The sequence below is a fragment of the Nothobranchius furzeri genome, chromosome 10 (assembly GCF_043380555.1).
Source record: "Nothobranchius furzeri strain GRZ-AD chromosome 10, NfurGRZ-RIMD1, whole genome shotgun sequence".
Taxonomy (NCBI): Eukaryota; Metazoa; Chordata; class Actinopteri; order Cyprinodontiformes; family Nothobranchiidae; genus Nothobranchius; species Nothobranchius furzeri.
The window spans coordinates 41,345,511-41,356,724 of NC_091750.1; the positions used below are offsets into that span (position 1 = coordinate 41,345,511).

Sequence of the window (11,214 nt, forward strand, 5' to 3'; positions counted from 1 at the left end):
AGCCCAAGGCGCTGAACATAAAATACACTAAAAACATGAAGAGCAATAAAAAGGAGCTAAAAGCAACATACGAAGTGTAAAAGCAGCATAAAAGTATAAAATCAAGTCACATAAAAGCAAAATGATTAAATGAGTCTTCAAACAATTCTTAAAAATCTGCAGTGATGGTGACAGTTTAATATCAAGTGGAAGCTCATTCCAGAGAGAAGGCACCAATCTCCTCTAGACCTGTACCTAATCTGTGGGACAGTCAGTAGCTCCAGGTCAGCCTAGCAAAGGGTTCATGATGAGGTATGCCTTATTATTAGTGCTGCCAAGTAGTGTGGAGCACCACCATAAACAGACCGAAAAACATAGCACAGAACTTTAAACTGCCTGAAAACCTACAGGGAGCCATTGAAATGAGGCCAGCATGAGTGATGTGTGCCAACTTTTTCGTCCCTGTCAGAAATTTGGTTACAGAGTGCTGAATCAACTGTAGAAATCTAAGTGCTGCCTGACTTAGCCCAACATATAAAGCACTGCAATAATCGAGCCTGGATAAAACAAATGCCTGGAGAACAGACTCCACAAGCTCTTAATAATCAAGCTCCATCATTCATCAGTGACTTGACTGTTCCATATGTTCCTAACTGAGCACTTTGCTCTCAGACTGCAGGTTTACTGGTGGTTCCCAGAATACCTAAAAATAGGAAGGGAGGCAGATCTTTTAGTTATCAGGCTCCTCTCTTGTGGAACCAACTTCCAGCTTTAGTCCGTGAGGCAGACACCTTGTCTACTTTTAAGACTAGGCTTAAAACATTTTTATTTGATAGGGCCTATGGTTAAAATCTGATGTTAGCTCAGATCTGGACAAGTGGGGGAGTAGAGAGAGTCGGTCAAGACGCTCTCCCTTGCCCTGCCTCCACCATGCCTCCATCTAAAAGGCTAGGTTATCCAGAATTATCTCTGTAGTTGTTAATGCTGGGAGTAAATGATTATTCGGGCGATTATTTTATCAAATAGTTAACTATTCTAATGACTAATTAGACAATAAATTTAATGATTATTTTTCTGTTGCGCGATTAACAAAAACCGGAAAAATCTTAAATAAATACCCAAAAAATTGTAATTAACTGGAACTGTAAGAGAATAATCGTTACAGGCCTTCCACTTTGTTTAACACTGCATTTATTGTGATGCAGTGGGCTGTGTTTTGGTGACATGTAGAGCTTGGGAGTGCAAGTTGCCTGAGAGGTGGTTCGAGACAGTTTGTTTCTCCTAGCTGCTTTGTTTTGGTCACTCACATGCGTGTGGTGTTAAGAGGCTTCCTGGGGAGTTTGGCTCGTGTGCAAAAAGGAGGGGACAGTAACACAAGTTTTAAAGTTAAAATGATGAACAGGTTTTTTACAAGAATAACTTAAATCTTTCCACCCACAGGTTGGGAATACTAACAAACAAAACTAATACCGGGAAAACTAATGAGGAATCAAAACAAAAGTACAAATAACAAGAGTTTTCAATAATCAGATAACAAAAGATGTCCTACTGGGCAAAGATTACTGGGTTCTAGACCAAAATAAGGATCTCAAAAGGTATAAACGCTAAACTGGGTGGTTAAACCAAACTCAAGGCCATATTTTAAACTACACCAAAGACCCACAGCACTCTAAATTTTAACAAAAGGGAGATCTACACCACACAAAGATCAACTCTAAACTCTAAACCAAAACATACCAGCTTATCCAAACACAAGAAGCTGTTAGAAAAAATGCTAACAGTAGATTTACCAACATTAAGCTCAAGTTACCATGTTTAAATAAACCAAAAAGACCCAGCAAACAGACCAGCAAGGAGGAGAGACTGCTACCACAAGAACACCTCTCCTAATGTCTGAAAGAAGCTCCTTTATGAAGAGAGAAATGCTGATCCAGTGATTTTCTACATCTGCTGTGGAAACAATGCTGCATCCTCTGAAATAATGGTAACAATTCTGTTCCATCATAGGGGAGGGGGATGTCCTGCAGGGGGAGGACCCAGCCTTACCTAGATGTCTTATGGTAAATGGTAAATGGCCTGTATTTGATATAGCGCCTTCTAGAGTCCTGGAACCCCCAAGGCGCTTTACAACACAATCAGTCATTCACCCATTCACACACACATTCACACACTGGTGGGGATGAGCTACGATGTAGCCACAGCTGCCCTGGGGCGCACTGACAGAGGCGAGGCTGCCGAGCACTGGCGCCACCGGTCCCTCCGACCACCACCAGCAGGCAGCGTGGGTTAATTGTCTTGCCTAAGGACACAACGACAGCGACAGACTGAGCGGGGCTCGAACCTGCAACCTTCCGATTACGGGGCGAGCACTTAACTCCTGTGCCACCGTCGCCCCTATGTCTTAAATATTCTGGAAGTTGGACAAATGCAGGGATGGGAGTAGATGTTCTGCTAGGGTGGGGCTGGGTTGGTGGTCTCTGACTCCGTGGGGCTCTGCGATGCTGCTGTTTTGGGCCCTGGCAAGATGGGCTGGGGTCTCCATGCCCTGGGTGGTATTTTGGGAATGGGGGTACCAATTGGGGCCAGCGGGGAGCTGGCTCCCCAGAGGGCTTAGGCCCCCAGCCATTCCTCCCTGTCCCAAGACATTTTCCTCCTACTGCTCCCTCACATCATCACACAAACATGCACATAGTACGGTGAGGGGTGGAGAAGTAAAGGGGTGTGGGTATGGATCCCATTTCCAAAACCCTGTGGCAGTCTGCCCCCCAATTTTACTTGCATATTAAACACTCCCTCCAACATTCCACACAAACACACGCTTAGGACCTTGGGAGTGAGCACACCCAACGGCATTCGGCAGGGGGATCTTTCAGCCTCACCCCGAGTGCCGGTGCCCACTTCCAATTTATAACTGCACTTAGACACAGAGGGTTGTGTGGTGGCATCAGCTGATGTAGGGCAGACAACACCTGCACTGCCCGCATCCGGGGTAACCCCCAACGCACAGGCACCAAGATGGGGGCAACAAGTCTGCCCACCCCTGCTCGACATCTTTCAGTGGGAGAAACTTCAGAGTGGTAGAAAGTCCAACCTCTCACGAGGAAACTGGTTCCAGAGCCAGAGCCATGCGCTGAGGTGAGTCCAACTCTATCTAGCTGTAGCCTCTCAACCTCAACCACCATCTCAGGCTTTTTCCCCACCAGAGAGGTGACATTCCATGTACCAAGAGCTAGCTTTTGTAGCCAAGGATCATACCACCTAAGTCCCTGCCTTCGGCTACCACCTGACACACAATGCACCTGACCTCTTTGGCCCCTCCCACGAGTTGTGAGTTCATGGAAAGGGGGACCCACGTCTCTTCTTTGGGCTCTGCCCGGTCGGGCTCCATGAGTAAAAGCCTGGCCACCAACGTGCCCCAACTCCAGCCCTGGCTCCAGGGGGTGCCCGGTGACCCACGTCTGGGCAAGGGACCACTGTTTCCATGTACGTTTTTCTTCATTTCAGGAATCAATAGCTAATAAATCCACCATGAGTTGGTTGTGAAGCTTAGGTAATCATTACGTAATCATTAAATCCTGATTCATTTATCATTAGTTACTCAATAGGTAAGTCGATTTTGGGACCAATAAATCATCATATCAAAGGCTGTAGATAGATCAAGAAGTACCAATGCCACATGAAACCCTGAATCCAAAGCCATAAAGATGCTATTTACCATGGGTACATGAGCAGTTTCAGTGCTATGCCAGTGTATAAAACCAGACTGGAAAATGTTCATTTAGATGTAGTAGTAACTGTTCATGCATAACTTTTACAAGTATATAAAAGTAAACCTTAATTCAATTATCTCAATATTGAAAACCTGCATGTTTTGAATAATGACTTGTTTTGCAGGTGCTAAAGCAAGTCATGCAAAAGCTGCATGCAGATTGGTTTTCACATTTGCATTTCCATTGTTGGCCATGAGACAGCGGGCTTCACCTGTACAGGTCACCTGTCCATCACAGGATCAAACTACACATCGAAATGTAGCCCACAGGCTGCAGCAGAAACAAACAACCTTTCCCACAGTGGTTGTTTTCAGCCCCGCCCTGGAATATTTTCTCTTGGTAAAAGTAAATATATTCCTAAAATACATATTTCCAATTTTATCATTTGATTGTCTCGTAATTATGCATGAATTTATGGTTTGGTTGTTACATAAACAACACTGTGACTGCTGACTGTTAACCCTGGACGTTTGGCAGCACCTACAAACTGAAATTTAGCTTTCACTTTCAACAAAGAAAAAGGTGGAGATGCCTGATCACATCTTCTAACTACAAGGAGGCTGAGTGAAAATATTAAGCCCTCTTTCGTGAGACAAGGTTTCTTTTCACGTGGAAAGCTGTAAAGTGCTTCAATGTGACCTTTTGTAGCAGGAAATAGAGATTAGCAGTGGGTGCTGCTTACCCTCAGGAGGCAGGACATGGTGGAGGTCACCCCACACATCAAACCCACCGGGCCAGTACTCCATCACCAAGGAGGGGCTGTTAGGCTAGAAACCAATCCAAGAAAGAGTGTGACACAGTTGATATGTTTTCAGACACAGCGTTTGAGGTTTAAGCCACAGACCTGGAGAGCGGTCAGCTCCTGGACGTCTCTCTGATTCAGCTTCTGCAGCTTCACTGACCTGATGGCTACAAGGCCATTCACCGCAGGTTAAACTCTATGTCTGCACGTGTTTTACAGTATTTTGTGTTTCGTACCTCCGTCGACTCCCCCGAACTTCAGCGTGCTGTGGAAGTCTGATGTAATCAGTAGCTCGCTGATCCCTCTGGACATTAAAGCCTTTTAACACAGAACACAAAGAGGGAGGTGGAAGTCATCAGACTGGACTGCAGTGGGCTAGTCATGAAATTATAGAAGACTTTTACCTCTTTGATAAACAGCATGTAGCCCTGGTCCTTAGCGAAGGATCCATACTCATTTTCCACCTGAACAGCAATGATCGGACCTCCATTCTTGAACTAAAATTAGAGGATTCTGGTACCAGGGCGAGTATCTAAACAACCCGAAGCCAAGTGTGACTAGTTTTCATCTGACCTGCAGCGGAACCACTTTGGGTATAAGTTTGTTGAAGTAAGTGTTGACAGCCTGAGTAAATCCTGGGTAAGTTGTCCTCAGTCTCATTCTGCTGTCCCTGAGGAGCCAGCTGCAAGGGAACAGAAAGACTTCCATCAACAAGCCACGGTGAGTCTGAGACACCCAGACCAGACCGTCCTTTGGTGGGTCAGATGAAGTCCTTCTGTGTTGTTTTCAGGACCGAATCTGCAACATTACAGCAGTCTGATCATACTGCAGTGCTGTTACGTCTCCATGATGCTGTCTGGTTAGCTCTGTCAGAGTCAGGCCAAACCAGGTGAGTCTGGTTGGGTTTGTGGAAGATCTCACCTGCAGCACCTTCCTTTTGACTTTCCGTTTAGTTTAGAAGTTTGTGGATCACCGTTTAAACAATAATTCTAGAACCTTCTAATCTGGTTTGACAACTGCTCAGACTAGCTCAAAACTGTGATGTACAACCAGCTGGTTATGTTTGACTGCATAGTTATTGTCAGGTCCATGAATCAGGGCCAGAAACACTGACACTGGTGTACAAAGCTGACGACAAAAATGTGTCCTTTAGCAATGATCATTTCGCTTTCTGCCAGGGTCTGGTCTGAGCGTTGGTCCAGAAAGACATAATCGTCTTTGAGAACCCTGTCAGACTTTAGCTGCTGTGGTGGTGAGAGGTGATGTCACAGATCACTGCAGTGTGATGGGACGGCATTACCAGATCATATTTTAACACTCTCAGACCAAATCTGTTTCTAAGTTCAAGAATACCTGGGCAGTCCTCCGAGGTCCAGCTCGGCTGAAATGTAAGGACCAGGACGTAAAATTACCCATAATCCAATTTCAGCCGCAAGATTGATGTAGGCCCTGGAAAAAAGGAAAATAACACAAAGTTCATATTTGTGGGTTGGTTTAAAAGTTCCTGGCAACAAACTGGAACGTCCCATTTCTGATTTCTCACAGATCCCCACTGTGTTGCTTTGATAAGGCGCTGTTGCTATGGAGATGTTGCTGTTGTCAGGCGGTTCTCTGACTCTAGATCCTCCCCTGAGAACTGGGGTGTAAATGATGAGTGGATGAGGAGAGTATTCCCAAAAGGCATTGGAGCAGGGAATATTGTGGGGCATTTTAGGAGGTGTGCAGGGGCTTAGTTACTTATTTTAGTTTAGTTAGTAGGGAGAGCAAACTCTTGAAAAGCCCAGCAGCATGTAAGACAACTACAGTGGAGCAGCGTTCTCCTTACTCTAAGTCCAGCTGCGTATGGAAGTTGAAAACCCCGTCCTCCGGCTGGTGCAGACTCCACGGCACATAGCTGTAATCACAGTTAGCGTTCAGCTGGTGGCTCTGCGTCTGACATGAAAACCTGATGTTACAGTGTGGTGGTCCTACGTGGTGAGGGTGTTGATGCCACAGGCCTTCATCTTCAACAGCCGGTCCCTCCAGTAGGCTCTGGGAACACGGAAGTAATGGACAGATCCCCCAATAATACGGAAGGTCTCCCCCTCCAGGGTGAACTGGGATGTGTTTGCGCTCAGTCCCACCTTCCTGCTCATTCTCCACCTCTTAGCTGGCAGGCTGCGGGGGAAGACTTGGGTCACAACCCCATTATGAGACACAGACTATTGTGTTCCAGTTACGGACCACATGACATGCTTGGTACGGCACGAGTTATTTATTCTTAAGTTTGTCTGTAACACATCCTCACGGGCCTAATCATCAAGAGAAGAAAAGTTTTATTTTATGCGCTTTTGTTAGACTTATAAGTAATGAAGTCTAATTTCCACAAAAACAGAAAGAGTTGATGAACAAACCTCCTGAGCTGAGCTCATCACTTACCTCTTATATTGATAGATGATGAAGCCAATGATGCACAAGCAAATGAGTGCATATTTCCTTTTATGCACATTTCTTATCCTCAGAACGACCATGTGTGTGCTGTTAGATCCCTTATAATAAACAGTAGGACTGGTCTCAGAGTAGCGTCTGAGTGCTGATGAACACATGAGACCGCCTCCTGGGAGGGTCTCACCGCAGCAACAGGCTGGAAGCATGTTTGGCTAAAACAAAACAGAAGGTTTGACCAAACAAAGACATTTCAATTGGATTACAATGTGTGGCAAATACAATGGGACATTAACTCTAAACTAATGCGATATTAAATCACAGATCTATTTTGACACATTTTGCTTCTATTAATACTGTTAAAAATGTAGAGTTCTATATAAATATACAAAAATATATTTAAATAGATGAAGAATTTGAATGAACATTTGAGCTGGTGTGCAAATTCAGCATTTCTGCATGAAATGGAATTGGCCTACCAAAATAAAAGCAGGATGAAGAGATCTGTTTGGACCGTAGACCCTAGGTACTTTAGGTCCTCTACCTCTCAAGATAAAATCCACTAGGCACTGCACAAGACCAAAAATGTAACATGATTTTAAAATATCATAAAATTTGGGAAAAGTTTAAAAAAAGTGAGGAAAGAGAGAGAAAAAAATTAATTAAGAGGTAATCAGTAGATCCCTCGATAGGCAGATTTGGTAGAAAGAGCTGAATAAGGAGAGGGTGGTGTACCCTTGAAGGTGGAAGTCATTGTGTGTGGGGTGGGGTAGGGTGGGGTGGGGTGGGGTGGAGGTAACATAACAAACAAGTTGTAAATTTAATGTGCAGCAACTGTCCTTTTTGGAGTGACTAACTAACGAGAAAAACTAAATGTTTTCCTTAGGGGTTGTATGAACTAGTCGACTTCACTGCTCTGTAGTAACTTTTTATGCCTGTCATCGATTAGTCGCTGTCACGTGATAATGACCGACAAGATGCAGTCCTCGGAGAAGACAGCAAGTGACGAGCTCCTGCGTGTCGGGAGGCAACGCGCTGTGCCAGAGCGTCGGTACTGACACCCGCAGTAAAACGGATATTTAACCAAATTGTGACCTTTACCTTGTTGCAATTTAACCTTCCCCTCACCCCATCCTAACCTTAACCAGCTTGCGCATGCAAAGCTCTGATTGTTGACGCGCTCCAGACATCTGCGTCCTGAGCACGGCCACAGTAACATTAACAAATCAGGTGTCACCACCTCAAAAACAAATTTAACACGTGATCGTTCATGTCGGCTCATTTCCTTTTATGTTTTCTGTCTTTTATTTGTGCCTGATGCGTTTCGCTGCTGTGGAGCGGGGCACATCACCTGTTCTGTCCTCCGGTGACGCACCTCACTGATGTGGCCGGCGAGCACTCTGCTGTTTTTGCGGTCGGTAGCTCTTTTAGAACTGCAGTTTAAAGGTAACTCATGAGGTGAATATATATGAACCCAGGTAGCAGTGTTTCTTTAGGATTGAGAGGAGATGCAGGAAGATAATAAACAGGCAGGACAGAAAAATAGTCAAATAAAACAAGTTAGTTTTTGTACCTGGTGGTTGCAACAAACAGACACCACTGAAGGTAATCAGAAGTGAGGAACAGAAAATGAAATAATTATTTTACTGTTTAGAGCAGCAGGAACTCTGAGAGGCTGCAGGCGCATCAGTGAGTTTGCGGCCACTGCGCAGGGGGGGGGGGGGGCTGAAGGGGAGCAGTAAAGATGCAGAAACTACCGTTATTAAAAGAAATGTGTTTAACTTTGAAAATGTGGGTGCAATTTTAATTGTCAAAAACTCCAGCGAACCAACCGCCCCCCCCCCCCCCCCCCGTGCGCCGCTTCAGGTGGATGATGTCATCAACGACTAGTCAAAGTCGACTCAATGTTCATTACTTGACTGTCAACTTTAAAAAAAATTAAGTCTTGCAGCCCCTAATATATATATATATATATATATATATATATATATATATATATACACACACACACATATGACAAAGCTCTGCTTAGCTTCTCTGTTCTCCTCTTATCTTTCTGAGCGTTCCTTTTCTGTGGCCGTCTCCAAGTTTAGCTCCTCCACCACCTCTCTTACCCATGGTGTCCCACAAGGTTCTGTGCTGAGGCCTCTGCTCTTCCTCCTCTATCTGCTTCCTCTTTAGCACATCCTGAGCTCCTTCAAAGGAATCTCCTACCATCTTTATGCAGATGACATCCAATTGTACATCTCCTTTAAGCCCCATGAGATGTCTAAGCTGCAGCTGTTACACACCTGCTTAGACTCTATCAAAACCTGGATGGCTGGGAGCTTTCTACAGCTGAATGAAGATATGACTGAGATCCTCATCTGTGCCCCAGACAAGCTGGTTCCCAAAGTCAGAGACTCTCTTGGTCAGCTTGCTTCTCACACCAATCCTTCCGTCAGGAATCTTGGTGTGACCTTTTACCCAGCTCTCACCCTGGATTCTCATGTCAGTTCTCTTGTTCGCTCATCCTTCTTCCATCTCAGGAACATTGCTAAGCTGAGTCCCATTCTGTCTGGCTCTGAACTTGAGACAGTTCTCCACACCTTCATCTCCTCACACTTAGACTACTGTAACTCTCTTTTCACGTGTCTGAGCAGAACCTCCCTGAACCCTCTACAGGTGGTTCAGAACGCCTGTGCTCGGCTTCTGACCAAGTCCTCCAAACACACCCACATCACCACGCTTCTCCTCCTGCTTCACTGGCTGCCAGGCAACTTCAGGGTTCATTTCAAGATCCTGGTTCTGGTCTATAGGTCCTTACATCAGGGTTTCCCTTACATAGGCGTAGCCGTGGCGGGCCACCACAGCTGAAATCCCACCGCCACGCCTACAAGATCCCAAGTTTTTTGGCGCTGTTTCCCGAAGAAGCAGCGGGAACTACTATGTTGTCGCTTGTGATTACAGCTGGCAGGCAGCAAGCAGGAGTAGGCAGGGCAAGGTGAATTTACAGCATAAGTTACTGAGTTTTAAATTAGAAAGGTATCAGTGGATATAATGCTTTTTGGTTTACATGTTTCAATAGCATTGAGATAAACAAGTGTTGACGATCTTGACAGGGTTTCCTCCAGTGCTTATTAGGCCAGGTTTTCCTCCCCCCACCAGGCTAAGCATCACTTATTTATGTAAAATTTATTTATTTTTTCATGTCTGACTTTAACCGTATCTAATACTGTATCTGGATCTCTGGGGCTTGGAACTCCTCCATCTTCCACACATCTTTGGGGGGCAGATCTGTGGCCCCTTACACTCTCTATTGGACGCTCTTATAGAGAAACCTTACATATACAAGCGCGTGTATGCACACAGGTGCTCCCATGGTGCTCTCATAAGTATGGACTTGGGCATTTCCAACACATCACCTGTGTGGTGGCTATGGTTGGCACTAAATGCAGTGTGAATTATTATCCTGTGCTTCTCAGCAAAAACAGTTACTTTTATATATCCTCATGTTGTTGGTGCAAATATATTTTGGTTTTGTGTTTTGCGTGTCCTATCTTTTTTCTCTCTTTTTCTGCAGGTCCAGATGCAAGTTCTTGTCCACTTTTGTGACCCCCCCCCCCCCCCCCCTTCCTTCTCTCTTTCCCTTTCTCATATTCTTCTGTCTCTATGTCCTTTGGGATTTTAAACAACCGAAAATATTTCTAAAAAAGTTTTGGTATCAGGAGTGGCATTAAAGCAGAAGCTATAACGCTCCACCTGTGAGAATAAATCTGCAAGGCTAGTCTTCGGCATTCAGACATCAATTATGATTGGTTTACAGCCGGACAGGACACGGTAAAAAAAAAAAAAAAGAAAGAAAGAAAGAAAGAAAAGAAAATAAGGATTTTAATCTCAATGGGACCTTCCAGGTTAAAGTGAGGGTCAAGGCCTGGGTGGAGACTTGTATACATGCTTCTGAAAGAGGCGTCTCCTGGCAGACCGAAGCACACACTCACACAAGACTTAGCAGACACAGATTCTCCAGCATTCTGGAGGATTTCCATTTAACCACGATCATTAGATGAAAAGGGGAAGAGGGCATTTTTTTCAAGGAGGCGAGTGGCTCAGAGAGCCAGCGTGTCATATCGGCAGGTGAGTGGCTGAGCCAGGTGGAGGTACAGCTGCCACACTTGGAGACCAGTGTACTGCAGCCACATAGTAATTTGCTGATAACGTCATGTTTTTCAGCTTGGCCATCAGCCTCAGCTGGTTCTATATAAATGTGGAGCAGAGTTCTAACCTGAAGATGGAGATATAATTATAGTTTTGGGCTGA

The 11,214-nt window shown here is 44.9% G+C and overlaps 1 protein-coding gene across 1 annotated transcript in view; it reads right to left on the bottom strand.

The window, feature by feature from the left end:
* Positions 1-11,214, bottom strand: part of LOC107386020 (beta-galactosidase-1-like protein 2) — a 46,184-nt gene that overhangs the window by 16,493 nt on the left and 18,477 nt on the right. Inside the window, exons 2-10 of the mRNA XM_015960176.3 lie at positions 6,910-7,130; positions 6,463-6,648; positions 6,317-6,385; positions 5,845-5,940; positions 5,065-5,173; positions 4,896-4,988; positions 4,728-4,809; positions 4,594-4,658; positions 4,432-4,516 (exon numbers count right to left, since the gene is read on the bottom strand). Of these exons, the coding sequence (XP_015815662.2) occupies positions 4,432-4,516; positions 4,594-4,658; positions 4,728-4,809; positions 4,896-4,988; positions 5,065-5,173; positions 5,845-5,940; positions 6,317-6,385; positions 6,463-6,648; positions 6,910-7,130 (1,006 nt within the window). The remainder of the gene's footprint in view (positions 1-4,431; positions 4,517-4,593; positions 4,659-4,727; positions 4,810-4,895; positions 4,989-5,064; positions 5,174-5,844; positions 5,941-6,316; positions 6,386-6,462; positions 6,649-6,909; positions 7,131-11,214) is intronic.